Source organism: Brassica rapa, chromosome A05 (assembly GCF_000309985.2).
Source record: "Brassica rapa cultivar Chiifu-401-42 chromosome A05, CAAS_Brap_v3.01, whole genome shotgun sequence".
Classification (NCBI taxonomy): domain Eukaryota; kingdom Viridiplantae; phylum Streptophyta; class Magnoliopsida; order Brassicales; family Brassicaceae; genus Brassica; species Brassica rapa.
Window position 1 is genome coordinate 25,807,717 of NC_024799.2, and position 16,560 is coordinate 25,824,276.

Sequence of the window (16,560 nt, forward strand, 5' to 3'; positions counted from 1 at the left end):
TTCCTATTTAAGACATAATATTAAAATTATTAGTTTATAATTTTAAACAATTATAATTTATATGTTGGTAATTGTTATTTTGTATATTTATCTACCTGCTTTATTTATTGAAAATGAATATCCAGAAAATTGAATATTGTAATAAATATATGTTGATTTACGTTAATATAACCCGTCTCATTTATAATATTTTTTTTAATTTTTGGGAGAGTTCTTATAAAATACCAACACTTATTATATAAACTAACACATTACTTAAATAAAACCAATATTTTTTAAAGCAATCCCACTTTGAGATTAAAAGACACCTTGTTTAGATGAAAAGTTGCAACTTTGACATTATTTTTTTCACCATTTTATTATTAGTAGATTAGTGAAAATTTGATTTGAAAAATGCATGGGAGAGACTATTTATAGATTTTTTTAAAGCCTATTTGAATAGTCACAACCCTTCAATATGAATAGTCGCATTCTTCTAATACTCACAACTTCTCACTTTTTAAAAGATACTAGTGAATAGTCACAACTTTTAGACTATTTTTAGAAGGACACAACCTTACAACATATAACTTTTAGAAAAGACACAACTCTCTACACATATTTTTCAAAAGACACAACCTTTCAACATAATTGAAGTTCACAACCTTAGGAATTAATTGGAAAAGACACAACCTTACAACATAGAACTTTTAGAAAAGACACAACCCTTTACACTACTTTTTCAAAAGACACAACCTTTCAACATAAGTGGATTCACAACCTTAGAAATTAATTGGAAAAGACACAACCTTCCAACATAGAACTTTTAGAAAAGACACAACCCTTTACACTTCTTTTTCAAAAGACACAACCTTTCAACATAAGTGGACTCACAACCTTTGGAATTAATTGGGATTGCTATTATTAGTAGAAAAACAATCCCACTTTGAGATTAAAAGACACCTTGTTTAGATGAAAAGTTGCAACTTTGACATTATTTTTTTCACCATTTTATTATTAGTAGATTAGTGAAAATTTGATTTGAAAAATGCATGGAAGAGACTATTTATAGATTTTTTAAAGCCTATTTGAATAGTCACAACCCTTCAATATGAATAGTTGCATTCTTCTAATACTCACAACTTCTCACTTTTTAAAAGATACTAGTGAATAGTCACAACTTTTAGACTATTTTTAGAAGGACACAACCTTACAACATATAACTTTTAGAAAAGATACAACTCTCTACACATATTTTTCAAAAGACACAACCTTTCAACATAATTGAAGTTCACAACCTTAGGAATTAATTGGAAAAGACACAACTTTACAACATAGAACTTTTAGAAAAGACACAACCCTTTACACTACTTTTTCAAAAGACACAACCTTTCAACATAAGTGGATTCACAACCTTAGAAATTAATTGGAAAAGACACAACCTTCCAACATAGAACTTTTAGAAAAGACACAACCCTTTACACTTCTTTTTCAAAAGACACAACCTTTCAACATAAGTGGACTCACAACCTTTGGAATTAATTGGGATTGTTATTATTAGTAGATTTAGAGCAAATTATATTAAGTATACATTATTATAAAATCATCAAACAAAATTAAGGGATCAACTAAATCATTTTAATTATATTTTATATTTTGTTATCTTAAATTTTTTTACAAACATATATCCATTTTATAATGATATCTGTTTTATCTCTTCAACTGCTTTGTTTCAATGTAGGAACCTCTATTATTATGTGCTACTGTTTATATAATAGTTCAAATAATAATTTCTTCTGATCGTAAATTACGACAATGATCAAGTAATACTAGTTATACTATATAGCACTAGGATAAGACATGCACTTTGGGTAAAGAAAATTTATATGAAAATTATTTAAGAAATATTGTATGGAAAATAAATTTATATTCTTGATAGAAATAATATTTTGGCCCTTAATTTTTTTTAAAACTTTTTGTTAATTAAATAATTTATATACAGATGAGCTGATCCTATCAAAAAAATATATGTCAAAAAATTATTTATCGCATAAGAATGTTCTTAACGTTTAGGCCGAAGAATTTCAGGTATACTATTTGGTTACAATGAAACTATGTTATCTCAGTTTTATATCATGATTTAGAAATTTAAAAGTTAATTACGGTCGTGAAAAGTTTACGTTCATGTGCCAATTCCATCCCATCTAATTTTTTTGTTTGTTTGTCTCTTTTTCATTTCGGTTATTTCTCGATACAAATATTGATTTTGGAATTCATTCTCATTTCGTTTGTTTGTTTTGGTCTGAAATTTAGAAAATATTTAAGATTTAAAATTATTAAAGAGATACAGACTTGGGTTAAGATCATCACCTTTTGCAGAATAAATATTTTATATTTATTACTTATTTTATGTTTTCTGCATATTATTAAATAATAAAATAATAAGTATATATACTAAATAACCAAGAAATCAGTTACTATTATGTAATAAATAGGGTGTGCATATTAATCAAACTATCATTTTTATTTTTTCGCAATTATTTTAGGGCAAATAAATCAAAACAATCTATCTTATATATCGTATATGATATATAATTAAATTTAAATTATATTAACATAGATATATAGTATACTTTTAATATAGATATTTATTAAAAGAGGTTTCTACTTATATGATTTTATGATTATTTGCATATTTGTGTAACAAAATTTTACTCCATAACTTTTTTTAATGTGGGATGTTTAGTAGTTTCAATAATTTATAATCATTAACGTTTAAAAATTATATTAAATGAAGATTTCAAAATTAAAATATTAACTTTTCAATAAATGTTTAATGCAAATATCAAAAATATAAGTATGTATTTTCATATGATGTATAGTTTAATTTAAATGATATGAAATATATATGTATATATATATATTAACATAAAAGCCTATTAAGATAAAATTATTTATTCATATGGTCTTATAATTATTATATCTTAATATAGAAAAAAAATTCAAACCTTGATCACAAAAGTTTATGTGAGATTTTTAATAGTTTTAGTAATTTATACTTGTTTTGAAAAATTCAAAATACAACATATACAAAAATATTTAGATTTTTTTATTTGATTAATGTAATTGTCTTATTTATTTTAATAAAAAAATAAACAAAAATGATAAAAAGTATACAGATTGTTATCAAATCTTTATTATTTAAAATCATGAATTGCCATATATATTTTAATCACATTAGGTAATTCCGTAGGTTTTATTTAAAGAAAGAATATATAACATTATATTATGGAAATATGTGACAAGGTTATATTAAACTATGGTTTATATTATGTGCTCTAGAATTCTTATAAATAAGATTTAGAAAGTATTTAGAAATGCCACATAAAATGAAGTATTTTTTAATTAATACAAAATTATGATTCTAATTTTTTAAAATATCCTCAATTAATATATATAGGATATAAGATCACCACGGGTGACTTAATGCGCATGCAAGTTGAAATTACTTGGACCCACTTCTTTTACATAATATTTTTTAATCTCTATTCATGAAATAATTTTCCGGAACTATAGTGGAAATCGACCTATTAATCATATAGGCAGAAGAACAATGCTCATTACAAACTGATCTGAATGACAAAAAATTTAACCAATATAAGTTAAATTGCTAATGAAGTGGATACGGAAGGAGTTTTGATTTCTGTTTTTTTTTTTTTTTTTTTTTTTTTTTTTTTTTGACGTCGAAAGGCTATTCTATTACTCAAACTTGAGTTTTGATTTCCGTTTATATAAACTAATCAAGCAAAATCCAAACCAGAAAATCAAACCTACTCTCATATAGTCAATATGTATTCAAGGCTGATTAATACTATGTATATGTGAAACTGTTAAATTCTCAACCGGTTGGATACTTGGCCGTTGATTGTGCATTGTGGATATAAAATCTAACGTGAGCCCAACCCAAGATATTGCTATATTTTTTTGCTTCATATGGAGGCTATAGCAAAGGAAAACGTCGCCGTTTAGCGTTTAGTGTGCAGTAAAAAAAGTAGAAAAAAGGAAATATTCCAATTTGACAAAGATCATTAAACCCTAGTCGGTAGTCTCTCTGTTTTCTATTTACTACTACTTATATATATCTCCAAAAAGCGTCACCGTGAATTAGACATAGCTATGGTTAAGTATCTGTTGAGAAGACAAGCCGATTTCGTGGCACCAGAGATTCCTTTTGATCTCATGATAGAAATACTAACTAGGTTGCCTGCTAAATCGCTTATGAGGTTCAGGTGTGTCTCAAAGCTATGGTCTTGTCTGATCCGTTCTCGATATTTTACCAACCTTTATCTCACGGTTTCATCATCGCGACCGCAACTTCTTGGTCTATACATGAGTTTGATTTCGGTGCATTCGGTGAGACACTTTAAGTGTGATTCAATGGAGCTCTGCCACAACCGTGGAAATTCTGATCTGCTATCATTAAGGTTATCGTCGTCCTTTAGTAATAGTGCTGAATCATCCTTAGAACTAGATTTGACTTTCCCAGGGATGGGAGGAGACAGGATGGTTGTTCTTCGCAGTCTGATTTTATACACTATTTGCAGAAAAGCATGTATCTATAATCCCACAACTAGACAAAGCTTAATCTTACCGGCCGTCAAATCCGACATCTTTGCTCAACAAGAACCTAATAAGCGCGTCTACTACTTTTTTGGACATGACCCTATTCAAGATCAATACAAAATAGTATGCATTGTTGTGCTAGGCTCAAAATATAGGCTAACCTCCGAGTTTTGGGTATTCATAGTGGAACCAGGAGGTTTTTGGAAAAGAATTGAGCATGATGATCAAGCTCACATTCCTATAGGACAAGGACTCTGCATCAACGGAGTTATATATTATCTGGCTTTCAGTAATACATGTCGCGATACCCTTTACTGTTTTGACGTTAGGTCTGAAAAGTTCCATAAGATCCAGGCACCCCATGGGGTGTCTAACTTTTGTGTGAGCGTGAGTTTCATAGAGCATCGTGGGAAACCAGCACTCTTTGATTATTTAAATATCAGAGAAACTGGTGTGTCAGAGTTGTGGGTGTTGGAGGATGGTGTAACATGGTCGAGGAAGTCTCTGGTTGTGAAGCCTTGTCAGAGGCATTTAGTAGATGACTTTAGCTTTATGACGGTGATGGTGCATGGTCAAAACAATGAGGTTATCTTGGCGTTGCGTAATACTTGTTACCTTCTCTGTTATGATCTGATAAATAATGATTTGAGAAAGGTTAATATCAATAGAGAAAGTCCACCGGACCAGAGGCGGTACGTGTATGTCAATGTTATGGATACCGGTGAAAACATCTTGTACTTGGAAACTTGATTATCATTACTATTTGTGTTTTTCCTGTAATAATGTAATTGTACTATTTATTTTGTAAGTTTTATTTTACTTATGTTACAAACAAACAGTTCTTCTATTGTTTAATATCATGATAGGACTAGTTTTGTTGATATGGGTGAATTTTTGAAGCTTGAATGCTAATGATCCATGAGTATAATGCATCCAATTAAAGAATCTGAGAGTGTTTCATCAGAATAATATATAATGCATCGTATGATTTTGAAGTTACATTCTTCACCCCGGTTCTCTCATGATTTTAAAATCAAATTTACCTTTTCTAATTGTGTGTCCTTTGTTTTATTATCTACCTGGACTGAGGAGAGTTTGTTCGTTAGAGTTCAGGCCCCACCTTTTGGGTTCACCAGACTCGGGATTGGCTAATTCGTTTTTAGGCGCCAGTGGATCTGAACGGAGTTTGCTCCCATTATCAACTATCTACAACTGGAGCTGTGGCTACTTTTCCAAACCTCTTCTTTCTGAAGCTGATGCTAGTCTAGAGATAGATACCAAAAGAGAAGAGAAAGAATGGAGTGAGTGCAGTTACCTCGGAACATGTCTGAGGAAGACTTCTCATCCATGCATTTCATACATAACATGCTAGATGGTTCTACGGGTTCGTTCTCTGCTTTTATCACCGGTTCTTCCTCTTGCTTGATACGCAAGGTAACATGCCTTTGCGGTTGGGGATGATGGTTAATCTCCTCCTTCATCAAAGTGACCAAAGAAGAAGCGAGAGCTTCTTGGAGATGCAGATTATTGACATAGTTTACGTCGCAGGGTGGGAAAACCCTGTTGTAATCGTATAATGCAGGGTCGTAGTAATAATCTACCATCCTTGTGCGTGACGTTGATGATGATGATGAAGAGAAGCAGGTTCCCATTATCACTTTCTTTTGCTTTCTCCTCCTTTGTCTTGAGATTGAGTTAGGTGTGCGCATTTAGGTTAGATACTAGCTTATTTTAGAAGGTATCTGCAAAATTAAGTGGGGCTTATTGGAACAGGGATTTCACAAAATTTTAGGTTTTTGCCAAATCCTCCCTTATTGGACAAGGTATTTATAAAAAGTTTTACAAATCCCCTCTTATTGGATATAGCATTTATAAAAATCTTATTAAATCACCCCTTATTGGAAAATATGGATTTCATCAATGAGATTCATTAAAAGTTATTTTGGATATTAAAAACTATCATTTACCCTTCAAATTCAATAGAATCAAATACCACCTAAAGAGATGGAATTTAAATAAAAAAAAGTTATTCATCTTTTACACAGAAGAAACGTAATTGAGATGGGAAGATAATGAATTCAAACTGTTCTCACCATCATCCATCTGAGAATGGTTCATATGATGATCTAACAACGGAGGTTTCAGCGAGAAGATGATGATGTGCACCTGTCACCTTCTTAAGCCTACTTGCAGAAATCCAGTTTGTAGCAAATCAAAGGTATGATTTTTTACACTGAAGAATCTGAGTTCAGTAGAGGAATAGTTGATTATATGTATGGTTTTAGATCTGTCTAGCAATGGTTTAAGTGGTGTTATCCCATCAGAGCTTGGAGAACTCTCGAAACTAGCCATATACTTATGGGACTATACAAGAGAGACCATCCGCCAAACATGTTTGGAGTTGTAACAACGCCATATTTGTATAACTGGTATCAAGTCTGATGTACAATGGCACAGAGAAAGAATGAGTCTTTTGTCTCTTTTTGTTTTGATTCCCTCTCTTGACACTTTACGAGGATGTTCGAGCTTTTCTTTTGTTGTTGTATATCCTTTTAACTCTTTCACATTATTTTTCAACCCACTACAATATCTCTCTGTTTAAGATCTCTCTATTTGGTTACTGAAACAAACCAAAAATTCCCGAAGTCAAAGCCACAACAACAACTATATTAGTGACGTCGGGATTTCTTCAAGTCTATTCACTTGTTTAGCAGAATTAATAGCTTGGAACATATATCTATGTTATTTACGTTTGTTTGAGATTTTCTTTCTAGAAAAATATCTTTTTAAATCATATGTTAGCTATGATATTGATAATCATTGAAATATATAGATATGATATTTTTGTTTTGATATGGATTGTTTGAGTTTATCTTTTCATTAGTTAATTTAAAATATATTCATATATGTATATAGATGTGTATCAAAGCCAAGAATCATACGTGAACAATAGAAAGTGGAGAAGTGGGCAGCTTCTTTGGAAAAATAAAGGTTAGAGTTTTATCTTTACTATTGTTTATGTTGCTTTTTTTCCACATAATCATGAATGGTTTTGTGATAAAACTTGCTTGAATTATACGGTTGCGTTGTTCTTCTTGGTTTTCTGTAATGTTTATGTTTCTTTTAACAATTTGAGTAGATATCTCCTGCACTAAAATGGGAGATCAAGAAGGAAAAATTAAAAATCAATATATTTCTTGGTCTTATACGAGCATATATTTTTGCATGTAACTTACTATGTTAACATTGCATATTAAAAGTTTACGAGGTTACATAACATTTTCATTAGTTATGAAAATAATGTTGATATAAATGATTTGGTTAATGGTTCATTAATATTTTAAGTCTAGAGATTTTCAACATTGTGGAAGTAAAGTAACTTTTTATAAAACAATTCATCAAATTAAATTATTAGACTTGTATCTTTATAAGACACATAGAATATATAAAATTATTGGAATAATTCTTGAAGTGTATTACTCCATCTGTTTTTAATACTTGACTTTTACAAAAATTTCGTTGTTCCAAGTTAAATAACGTTTTTAAATTTCAATGCAATTTTTTTTTGTTTTTAATGTTATATAATTCCTTATACTATGTAGTTTATTTTATGATTTGTTGAATTGTGGTTATATAAACTATTAGTGATATTTATATATATATAAATATATAACCCATAGATTTTGAGAAAAATTCAAAAATATGAAAATATTGTTTTAATGCATAGTTTCATCCTTCTGTAACATATGATGAAGGTCAAAGAGGTTTGGAACCTTTGTTATTTTCGTTTCTCTAGAGAATAGCGATTTTATCGTGGTTAGCCCACCAATTTAGAAATTATTATGAAGTTTTACTAAATTAATTGACAAAAAATTAAAACGATGCTCATGAACCATGAAAGATAGTTTAATATACATTAATAAAAATGAAGAATTTATTTAGAAATTTTAAAACAACACTAAAGATCATAGGTTTCAGAATATAGAGAATTTACCGAAAAATCAATATTTTCGTAGGGGTTAACCCATAGATTTTGAGAAAAATTCAAAAATATGAAAATATTGTTTTAATGCATAGCTTCATCCTTCTGTAACATATGATGAAGGTTAAAGAGGTTTGGAACCTTTGTTGTCTCCGTTTCTTTAGAGAATAGCGATTTTATCGTGGTTAGCCCACCAATTTAGGAAGTATTATGAAGTTTTACTAAATTAAATGACAAAAAATTAAAACGATGCTCATGAACCATGAAAGAGAGTTTAATATACATTAATAAAAATGAAGAATGTGTTTAGAAATTTTAAAACAACACTAAAGATCATAGGTTTCAGTATATAGAGAATTTACCGAAAATCTCAATATTTTCGTAGGGGTTAACCCATAGATTTTGAGAAAAATTCAAAAATATGAAAATATTGTTTTAATGCATAGTTTCATCCTTCTGTAACATATGATAAAGGTCAAAGAGGTTTGAAAACTTTGTTGTCTCCGTTTCTCTAGAGAATAGTGATTTTATCGTGGTTAGTCCACCAATTTAGGGAGTATTATGAAGTTTAACTAAATTACAAGATAAAAAATTAAAACGATGCTCATGAACCAGGAAAGAGAGTTTAATATACATTAATTAAAATGAAGAATGTGTTTAAAAATTTTAAAACAACACTAAAGATCATAGGTTTCAGTATATAGAGAATTTACCGAAAAACTCAATATTTTCGTAGGGGTTAACCCATAGATTTTGAGAAAAATTCAAAAATATGAAAATATTTTTTTAATGCATAGTTTCATCCTTCTATAACATATGATGAAGGTCAAATAGGTTTGGAACCTTTGTTGTCTCCGTTTCTCTTGAGAATAGCGATTTTATCGTAGTTAGTCCACCAATTTAGGAAATGTTATGAAGTTTTACTAAATTACATGACAAAAAATTAAAACGATGCTCATGAACCATGAAAGAGAGTTTAATAAACATTAATAAAAATGAAAAATGTGTTTAGAAAATTAAAAACAACACTAAAGATCATAGGTTTCAGTTTATAGAGAATTTACCGAAAAACTCAATATTTTTGTAGGGGCTAACCCATAGATTTTGAGAAAAATTCAGAAATATGAAATTTTTTTTAATGCATTGTTTCATCCTTCTGTAACATATGATGAAGGTCAAAGAGGTTTGTAACCTTTGTTGTCTCCGTTTCTCTAGAGAATAGCAATTTTATCGTGGTTAGTCCACCAATTTAGGAAGTATTATGAAGTTTGACTAAATTAATTAACAAAAAAATAAAACGAAGCTCATGAACCATGAAAGTGCGTTTAATATACATTAATAAAAATTAAGAATTTGTTTTGAAATTTTAAAACAACACTAAAGGTCAGAGGTTTCAGTATATAGAGAATTTACCGAAAATCTCAATATTTTCGTAGGGGTTGTTAACCCATAGATTTTGAGAAAAATTCAAAAATATGAAAATATTGTTTTAATGCATAGTTTCATCCTTCTGTAACATATGATAAAGGTCAAAGAGGTTTGGAACCTTTGTTATCTCCGTATCTCTAGAGAATAGCGATTTTATCATGGTTAGTCCACCAATTTAGGGAGTATTATGAAGTTTAACTAAATTACAAGATAAAAAATTAAAACGATGCTCATGAACCATGAAAGAGAGTTTAATAAACATTAATAAAAATGAAAAATGTGTTTAGAAAATTAAAAACAACACTAAAGATCATAGGTTTCAGTATATAGAAAATTTACCGAAAAACTCAATATTTTTGTAGGGGCTAACCCATAGATTTTGAGAAAAATTCAAAAATATGAAAAATTTCTTTTCATGCATAGTTTCATCCTTCTGTAACATATGATGAAGGTCGAAGAGGTTTGGAACCTTTGTTGTCTCCGTATCTCTAGAGAATAGCAATTTTATCGTGGTTAGTCCAACAATTTAGGGAGTATTATGAAGTTTAACTAAATTACATGACAAAAAAATAAAACGATGCTTATGAACCATGGAAGAGAGTTTAATATACATTAAAAAAAATGAAGAATGTGTTTAGGAATTTAAAAACAACACTAAAAATCATAGGTTTCAGTATGTAGAGAATTTCTTGAAAAACTCAATATTTTCGTAGGGCTTAACCCATAGATTTTGAGAAAAATTCAAAAATATGAAAATATTATTTTAATGCATAGTTTCATCCTTCTGTAACATATGATGAAGGTCAAAGAGGTTTGGAACCTTTGTTGTCTCCGTATCTCTAGAGAATAGCGATTTTATCGTGGTTAGTCCCACCAATTTAGGAAGTATTATGAAGTTTTACTAAATTAATTGACAAAACATTAAAACGATTCTCATGAACCATGAAAGAGAGTTTAATATACATTAATAAAAATGAAGAATGTGTTTATAAATTTTAAAACAACACTAAAGATCATAGGTTTCAGTATATAGAGAATTTACCGAAAAACTCAATATTTTCGTAGGGGTTAACCCATAGATTTTGAGAAAAATTCAAAAATTCAAAAATATTTTTTTAATGCATAGTTTCATCCTTCTGTAACATATGATGAAGGTCAAATAGGTTTGGAACCTTTTTTGTCTCCGTTTCTCCCGAGAATAGCGATTTTATCGTGGTTAGTCTACCAATTTAGAAAGTATTATGAAGTTTTACTAAATTACATGACAAAAAATTAAAACGATGCTCATGAACCATGAAAGAGAGTTTAATAAACATTAATAAAAATGAAAAATGTGTTTAGAAAATTAAAAACAACAATAAAGATCATAGGTTTCAGTATATAGAGAATTTACCGAAAAACTCAATATTTTTGTAGGGGCTAACCCATAGATTTTGAGAAAAATTCAAAAATATGAAAAATTTCTTTTAATGCATAGTATCATCCTTCTGTAACATATGATGAAGTTCAAAGAGGTTTGGAACCTTTGTTGTCTTCGTTTCTCTAGAGAATAGCAATTTTATCGTGGTTAGTCCACCAATTTAGGGAGTATTATGAAGTTTAACTAAATTACATGACAAAAAAATAAAACGATGCTTATGAACCATGAAAGAGAGTTTAATATACATTAATAAAAATGAAGAATGTGTTTAGAAATTTAAAACAACGCTAAAAATCATAGGTTTCAGTATATAGAGAATTTACCGAAAACCTCAATATTTTCGTAGGGGTTAACCCATAGATTTTGAGAAAAATTCAAAAATATGAAAATATTATTTTAATGCATAGTTTCATCCTTCTGTAACATATGATGAAGGTCAAAGAGGTTTGGAACCTTTGTTGTCTCCGTATCTCTGGAGAATAGCGATTTTATCGTGGTTAGTCCACCAATTTAGAAAGTATTATGAAGTTTTACTAAATTAATTGACAAAAAATTAAAACGATCCTCATGAACCATGAAAGAGAGTTTAATATACATTAATAAAAATGAAGAATGTGTTTATAAATTTTAAAACAAACTTAAGATCATAGGTTTCAGTATATAGAGAATTTACCGAAAAACTCAATATTTTTGTAGGGGCTAACCCATAGATTTTGAGAAAATTCAAAAATATGAAAAATTTCTTTTAATGCATAGTTTCATCCTTCTGTAACATATGATGAAGGTCAAAGAGGTTTGAAACCTTTGTTGTCTCCGTTTCTCTAGAGAATAGCAATTTTATCGTGGTTAGTCCACCAATTTAGGTAGTATTATGAAGTTTTACTAAATTACATGACAAAAAAATAAAACGTTGCTTATGAACCATGAAAGAGAGTTTAATATACATTAATAAAAATGAAGAATGTGTTTAGGAATTTAAAATAACACTAAAAATCATAGGTTTCAGTATATAGAGAATTTACCGAAAACCTCAATATTTTCGTAGGAGTTAACCCATAGATTTTGAGAAAAATTCAAAAATATGAAAATATTTTTTTAATGCATAGTTTCATCCTTCTATAACATATGATGAAGGTCAAATAGGTTTGGAACCTTTGTTGTCTCCGTTTCTCCTGAGAATAGCTATTTTATCGTGGTTAGTCTACCAATTTAGGAAGTATTATGAAGTTTTACTAAATTACATGACAAAAAATTAAAACGATGCTCATGAACCATGGAAGAGAGTTTAATAAACATTAATAAAAATGAAAAATGTGTTTAGAAAATTAAAAACAACACTAAAGATCATAGGTTTCAGTATATAGAGAATTTACCGAAAAACTCAATATTTTTGTAGGGGTTAACCCATAGATTTTGAGAAAAATTCAAAAATATGAAAAATTTCTTTTAATGCATAGTTTCATCCTTCTGTAACATATGATGAAGGTCAAAGAGGTTTGTAACCTTTGTTGTCTCCGTTTCTCTAGAGAATAGCAATTTTATCGTGGTTAGTCCACCAATTTAGGGAGTATTATGAAATTTTACTAAATTACATGACAAAAAAATAAAACGTTGCTTATGAACCATGAAAGATAGTTTAATATACATTAATAAAAATGAAGAATGTGTTTAGAAATTTAAAAACAACACTAAAAATCATAGGTTTCAGTATATAGAGAATTTACCGAAAACCTCAATATTTTCGTAGGGGTTAACCCATAGATTTTGAGAAAAATTCAAAAATATGTAAATATTATTTTAATGCATAGTTTCATCCTTCTGTAACATATGATGAAGGTCAAAGAGGTTTGGAACCTTTGTTGTCTCCGTATCTCTAGAGAATAGCGATTTTGTCGTGGTTAGTCCACCAATTTAGGAAATATTATGAAGTTTTACTAAATTAATTGACAAAAAATTAAAACGATTCTCATGAACCATGAAATAGAGTTTAATATAAATTAATAAAAATGAAAAATTTGTTTAGAAAATTTAAAACAACACTAAAGATCATAGATTTCAGTATATAGAGAATTTACCGAAAATCTCAATATTTTCGTAGGGGTTAACCCATAGATTTTGAGAAAAATTCAAAAATATGAAAATATTTTTTTAATGCATAGTTTCATCCTTCTGTAACATATGATAAAGGTCAAAGAGGTTTGGAAACTTTGTTGTCTCCGTTTCTCTAGAGAATAGCGATTTTATCGTGGTTAGTCCACCAATTTAGGGAGTATTATGAAGTTTAACTAAATTACATGACAAAAAAATAAAACGATTCTTATGAACCATGAAAGAGAGTTTAATATACATTAATAAAAATGAAGAATGTGTTTAGAAATTTAAAACAACACTAAAAATCATAGGTTTCAGTATATAGAGAATTTACCGAAAACCTCAATATTTTCGTAGGGGTTAACCCATAGATTTTGAGAAAAATTCAAAAATATGAAAATATTATTTTAATGCATAGTTTCATACTTCTGTAACATATGACGAAGGTCAAAGAGGTTTGGAACCTTTTTTGTCTCCGTTTCTCCCGAGAATAGCGATTTTATCGTGGTTAGTCTACCACTTTAGAAAGTATTATGAAGTTTTACTAAATTACATGACAAAATATTAAAACGATGCTCATGAACCATGAAAGAGAGTTTAATAAACATTAATAAAAATGAAAAATGTGTTTAGAAAATTAAAAACAACACTAAAGATCATAGGTTTCAGTATATAGAGAATTTACCGAAAAACTCAATATATTTGTAGGGGCTAACCCATAGATTTTGAGAAAAATTCAAAAATATGAAAAATTTCTTTTAATGCATAGTTTAATCCTTCTGTAACATATGATGAAGGTCAAAGAGGTTTGGAACCTTTGTTGTCTTCATTTCTCTAGAGAATAGCAATTTTATCGTGGTTAGTCCACCAATTTAGGGAGTATTATGAAGTTTAACTAAATTACATGACAAAAAAATAAAACGATGCTTATGAACCATGAAAGAGAGTTTCATATACATTAATAAAAATGAAGAATGTGTTTAGAAATTTAAAACAACACTAAAAATCATAGGTTTCAGTATATAGAAAATTTACCGAAAACCTCAATATTTTCGTAGGGGTTAACCCATAGATTTTGAGAAAAATTCAAAAATATAAAAATATTATTTTAATGCATAGTTTCATCCTTCTGTAACATATGATGAAGGTCAAAGAGGTTTGGAACCTTTGTTGTCTCCGTATCTCTGGAGAATAGCGATTTTATCGTGGTTAGTCCACCAATTTAGAAAATATTATGAAGTTTTACTAAATTAATTGACAAAAAATTAAAACGATCCTCATGAACCATGAAAGTGAGTTTAATATACATTAATAAAAATGAAGAATGTGTTTATAAATTTTAAAACAAACTAAAGATCATAGGTTTCAGTATATAGAGAATTTACCGAAAAACTCAATATTTTTGTAGGGGCTAACCCATAGATTTTGAGAAAAATTCAAAAATATGAAAATATTTTTTTAATGCATAGTTTCATCCTTCTGTAACATATGATGAAGGTCAAATAGGTTTGGAACCTTTGTTGTCTCCGTTTCTCCTGAGAATAGCGATTTTATCGTGGTTAGTCTACCAATTTAGGAAGTATTATGAAGTTTTACTAAATTACATGACAAAAAATTAAAACGATGCTCATGAACCATGAAAGAGAGTTTAATAAACATTAATAAAAATGAAAAATGTGTTTAGAAAATTAAAAACAACACTAAAGATCATAGGTTTAGTATATAGAGAATTTACCGAAAAACTCAATATTTTTGTAGGGGCTAACCCATAGATTTTGAGAAAAATTCAAAAATATGAAAAATTTCTTTTAATGCATAGTTTCATCCTTCTGTAACATATGATGAAGGTCAAATAGGTTTGGAACCTTTGTTGTCTCCGTTTCTCTAGAGAATAGCGATTTTATCGTGGTTAGTCCACCAATTTAGGAAGTATTATGAAGTTTTACTAAATTAATTGACAAGAAATTAAAACGATTCTCATGAACCATGAAAGAGAGTTTAATATACATTAATCAAAATGAAGAATGTGTTTAGAAATTTTAAAACAACACTAAAGATCATAGGTTTCAGTATATAGAGAATTTACCGAAAAACCCAATATTTTCGTAGGGGTTAACCCATAGATTTTGAGAAAAATTCAAAAATATGAAAATATTTTTTTAATGCATAGTTTCATCCTTCTGTAACATATGATGAAGGTCAAATAGGTTTGGAACCTTTGTTGTCTCCGTTTCTCTAGAGAATAGCGATTTATCGTGGTTAGTCCACCAATTTAGGAAGTATTATGAAGTTTTACTAAATTACATGACAAAAATTAAAACATGAACCATGAAAGAGAAATAAAATTTAAAAATGAAAAATGTGTTTAGAAATTAAAACAACACTAAAGATCATAGGTTTCAGTATATAGAGAATTTACCGAAAAACTCATATTTTTGTAGGGGCTAACCCATAGATTTTGAGAAAAATTTCAAAAATATGAAAATTTCTTTTAATGCATAGTTTCATCCTTCTGTAACATATGATGAATGTCAAAGAGGTTTGGAACCTTTGTTGTCTCCGTTTCTCTAGAGAATAGCGATTTTATCGTGGTTATCCACCAATTTAGGAGAGTATTATGAAGTTTTACTAAATTAATGACAAAAAATTAAAACGATGCTCATGAACCATGAAAGAGAGTTTAATATACATTAATAAAAATGAAGAATGTGTTTAGAAATTTAAAACAACACTAAAGATCATAGGTTTCAGTATATAGAGAATTTACCGAAAACCTCAATATTTTCGTAGGGGTTACCCATAGATTTTGAGAAAAATTCAAAAATATGAAAATATTTTTTAATGCATAGTTCATCCTTCTGTAACATATGATGAAGGTCAAAGAGGTTTGGAACCTTTGTTGTCTCCGTTCTCTAGAGAATAGCGATTTTATCGTGGTTAGTCCACCAATTTAGGAAATATTATGAAGTTTTAAATTAATTGACAAAAAATTAAAACGATTCTCATGAACCATGAAATAGAGTTTAATATACATTAA

The 16,560-nt window shown here is 28.8% G+C and overlaps 1 protein-coding gene and 1 long non-coding RNA gene across 2 annotated transcripts; one reads left to right on the forward strand and one right to left on the reverse strand.

Moving 5' to 3' along the window:
- Window positions 1-197: 197 nt before the first annotated feature.
- On the reverse strand, window positions 198-1,193 carry LOC117134148. The gene is made up of 2 exons (XR_004458325.1): window positions 943-1,193; window positions 198-308 (listed from the first exon to the last, which is right to left on the reverse strand). It is a non-coding gene; the product is annotated as an uncharacterized LOC117134148 (long non-coding RNA).
- A 1,860-nt stretch (window positions 1,194-3,053) lies between these two features.
- On the forward strand, window positions 3,054-6,644 carry LOC103870770 (putative F-box protein At5g62660). Its single transcript, XM_033291969.1, has one exon. The coding sequence runs from the start codon at window positions 4,156-4,158 to the stop codon at window positions 5,350-5,352; it is 1,197 nt and encodes a 398-aa protein (XP_033147860.1). The 5' UTR covers window positions 3,054-4,155; the 3' UTR covers window positions 5,353-6,644.
- Window positions 6,645-16,560: the final 9,916 nt, after the last annotated feature.

What these genes read in the sequence shown, in the direction of transcription:
- LOC103870770 (XM_033291969.1), top strand. Translation starts at nt 4,156, where the DNA reads ATGGTTAAGTATCTGTTGAGAAGACAAGCCGATTTCGTGGCACCAGAG.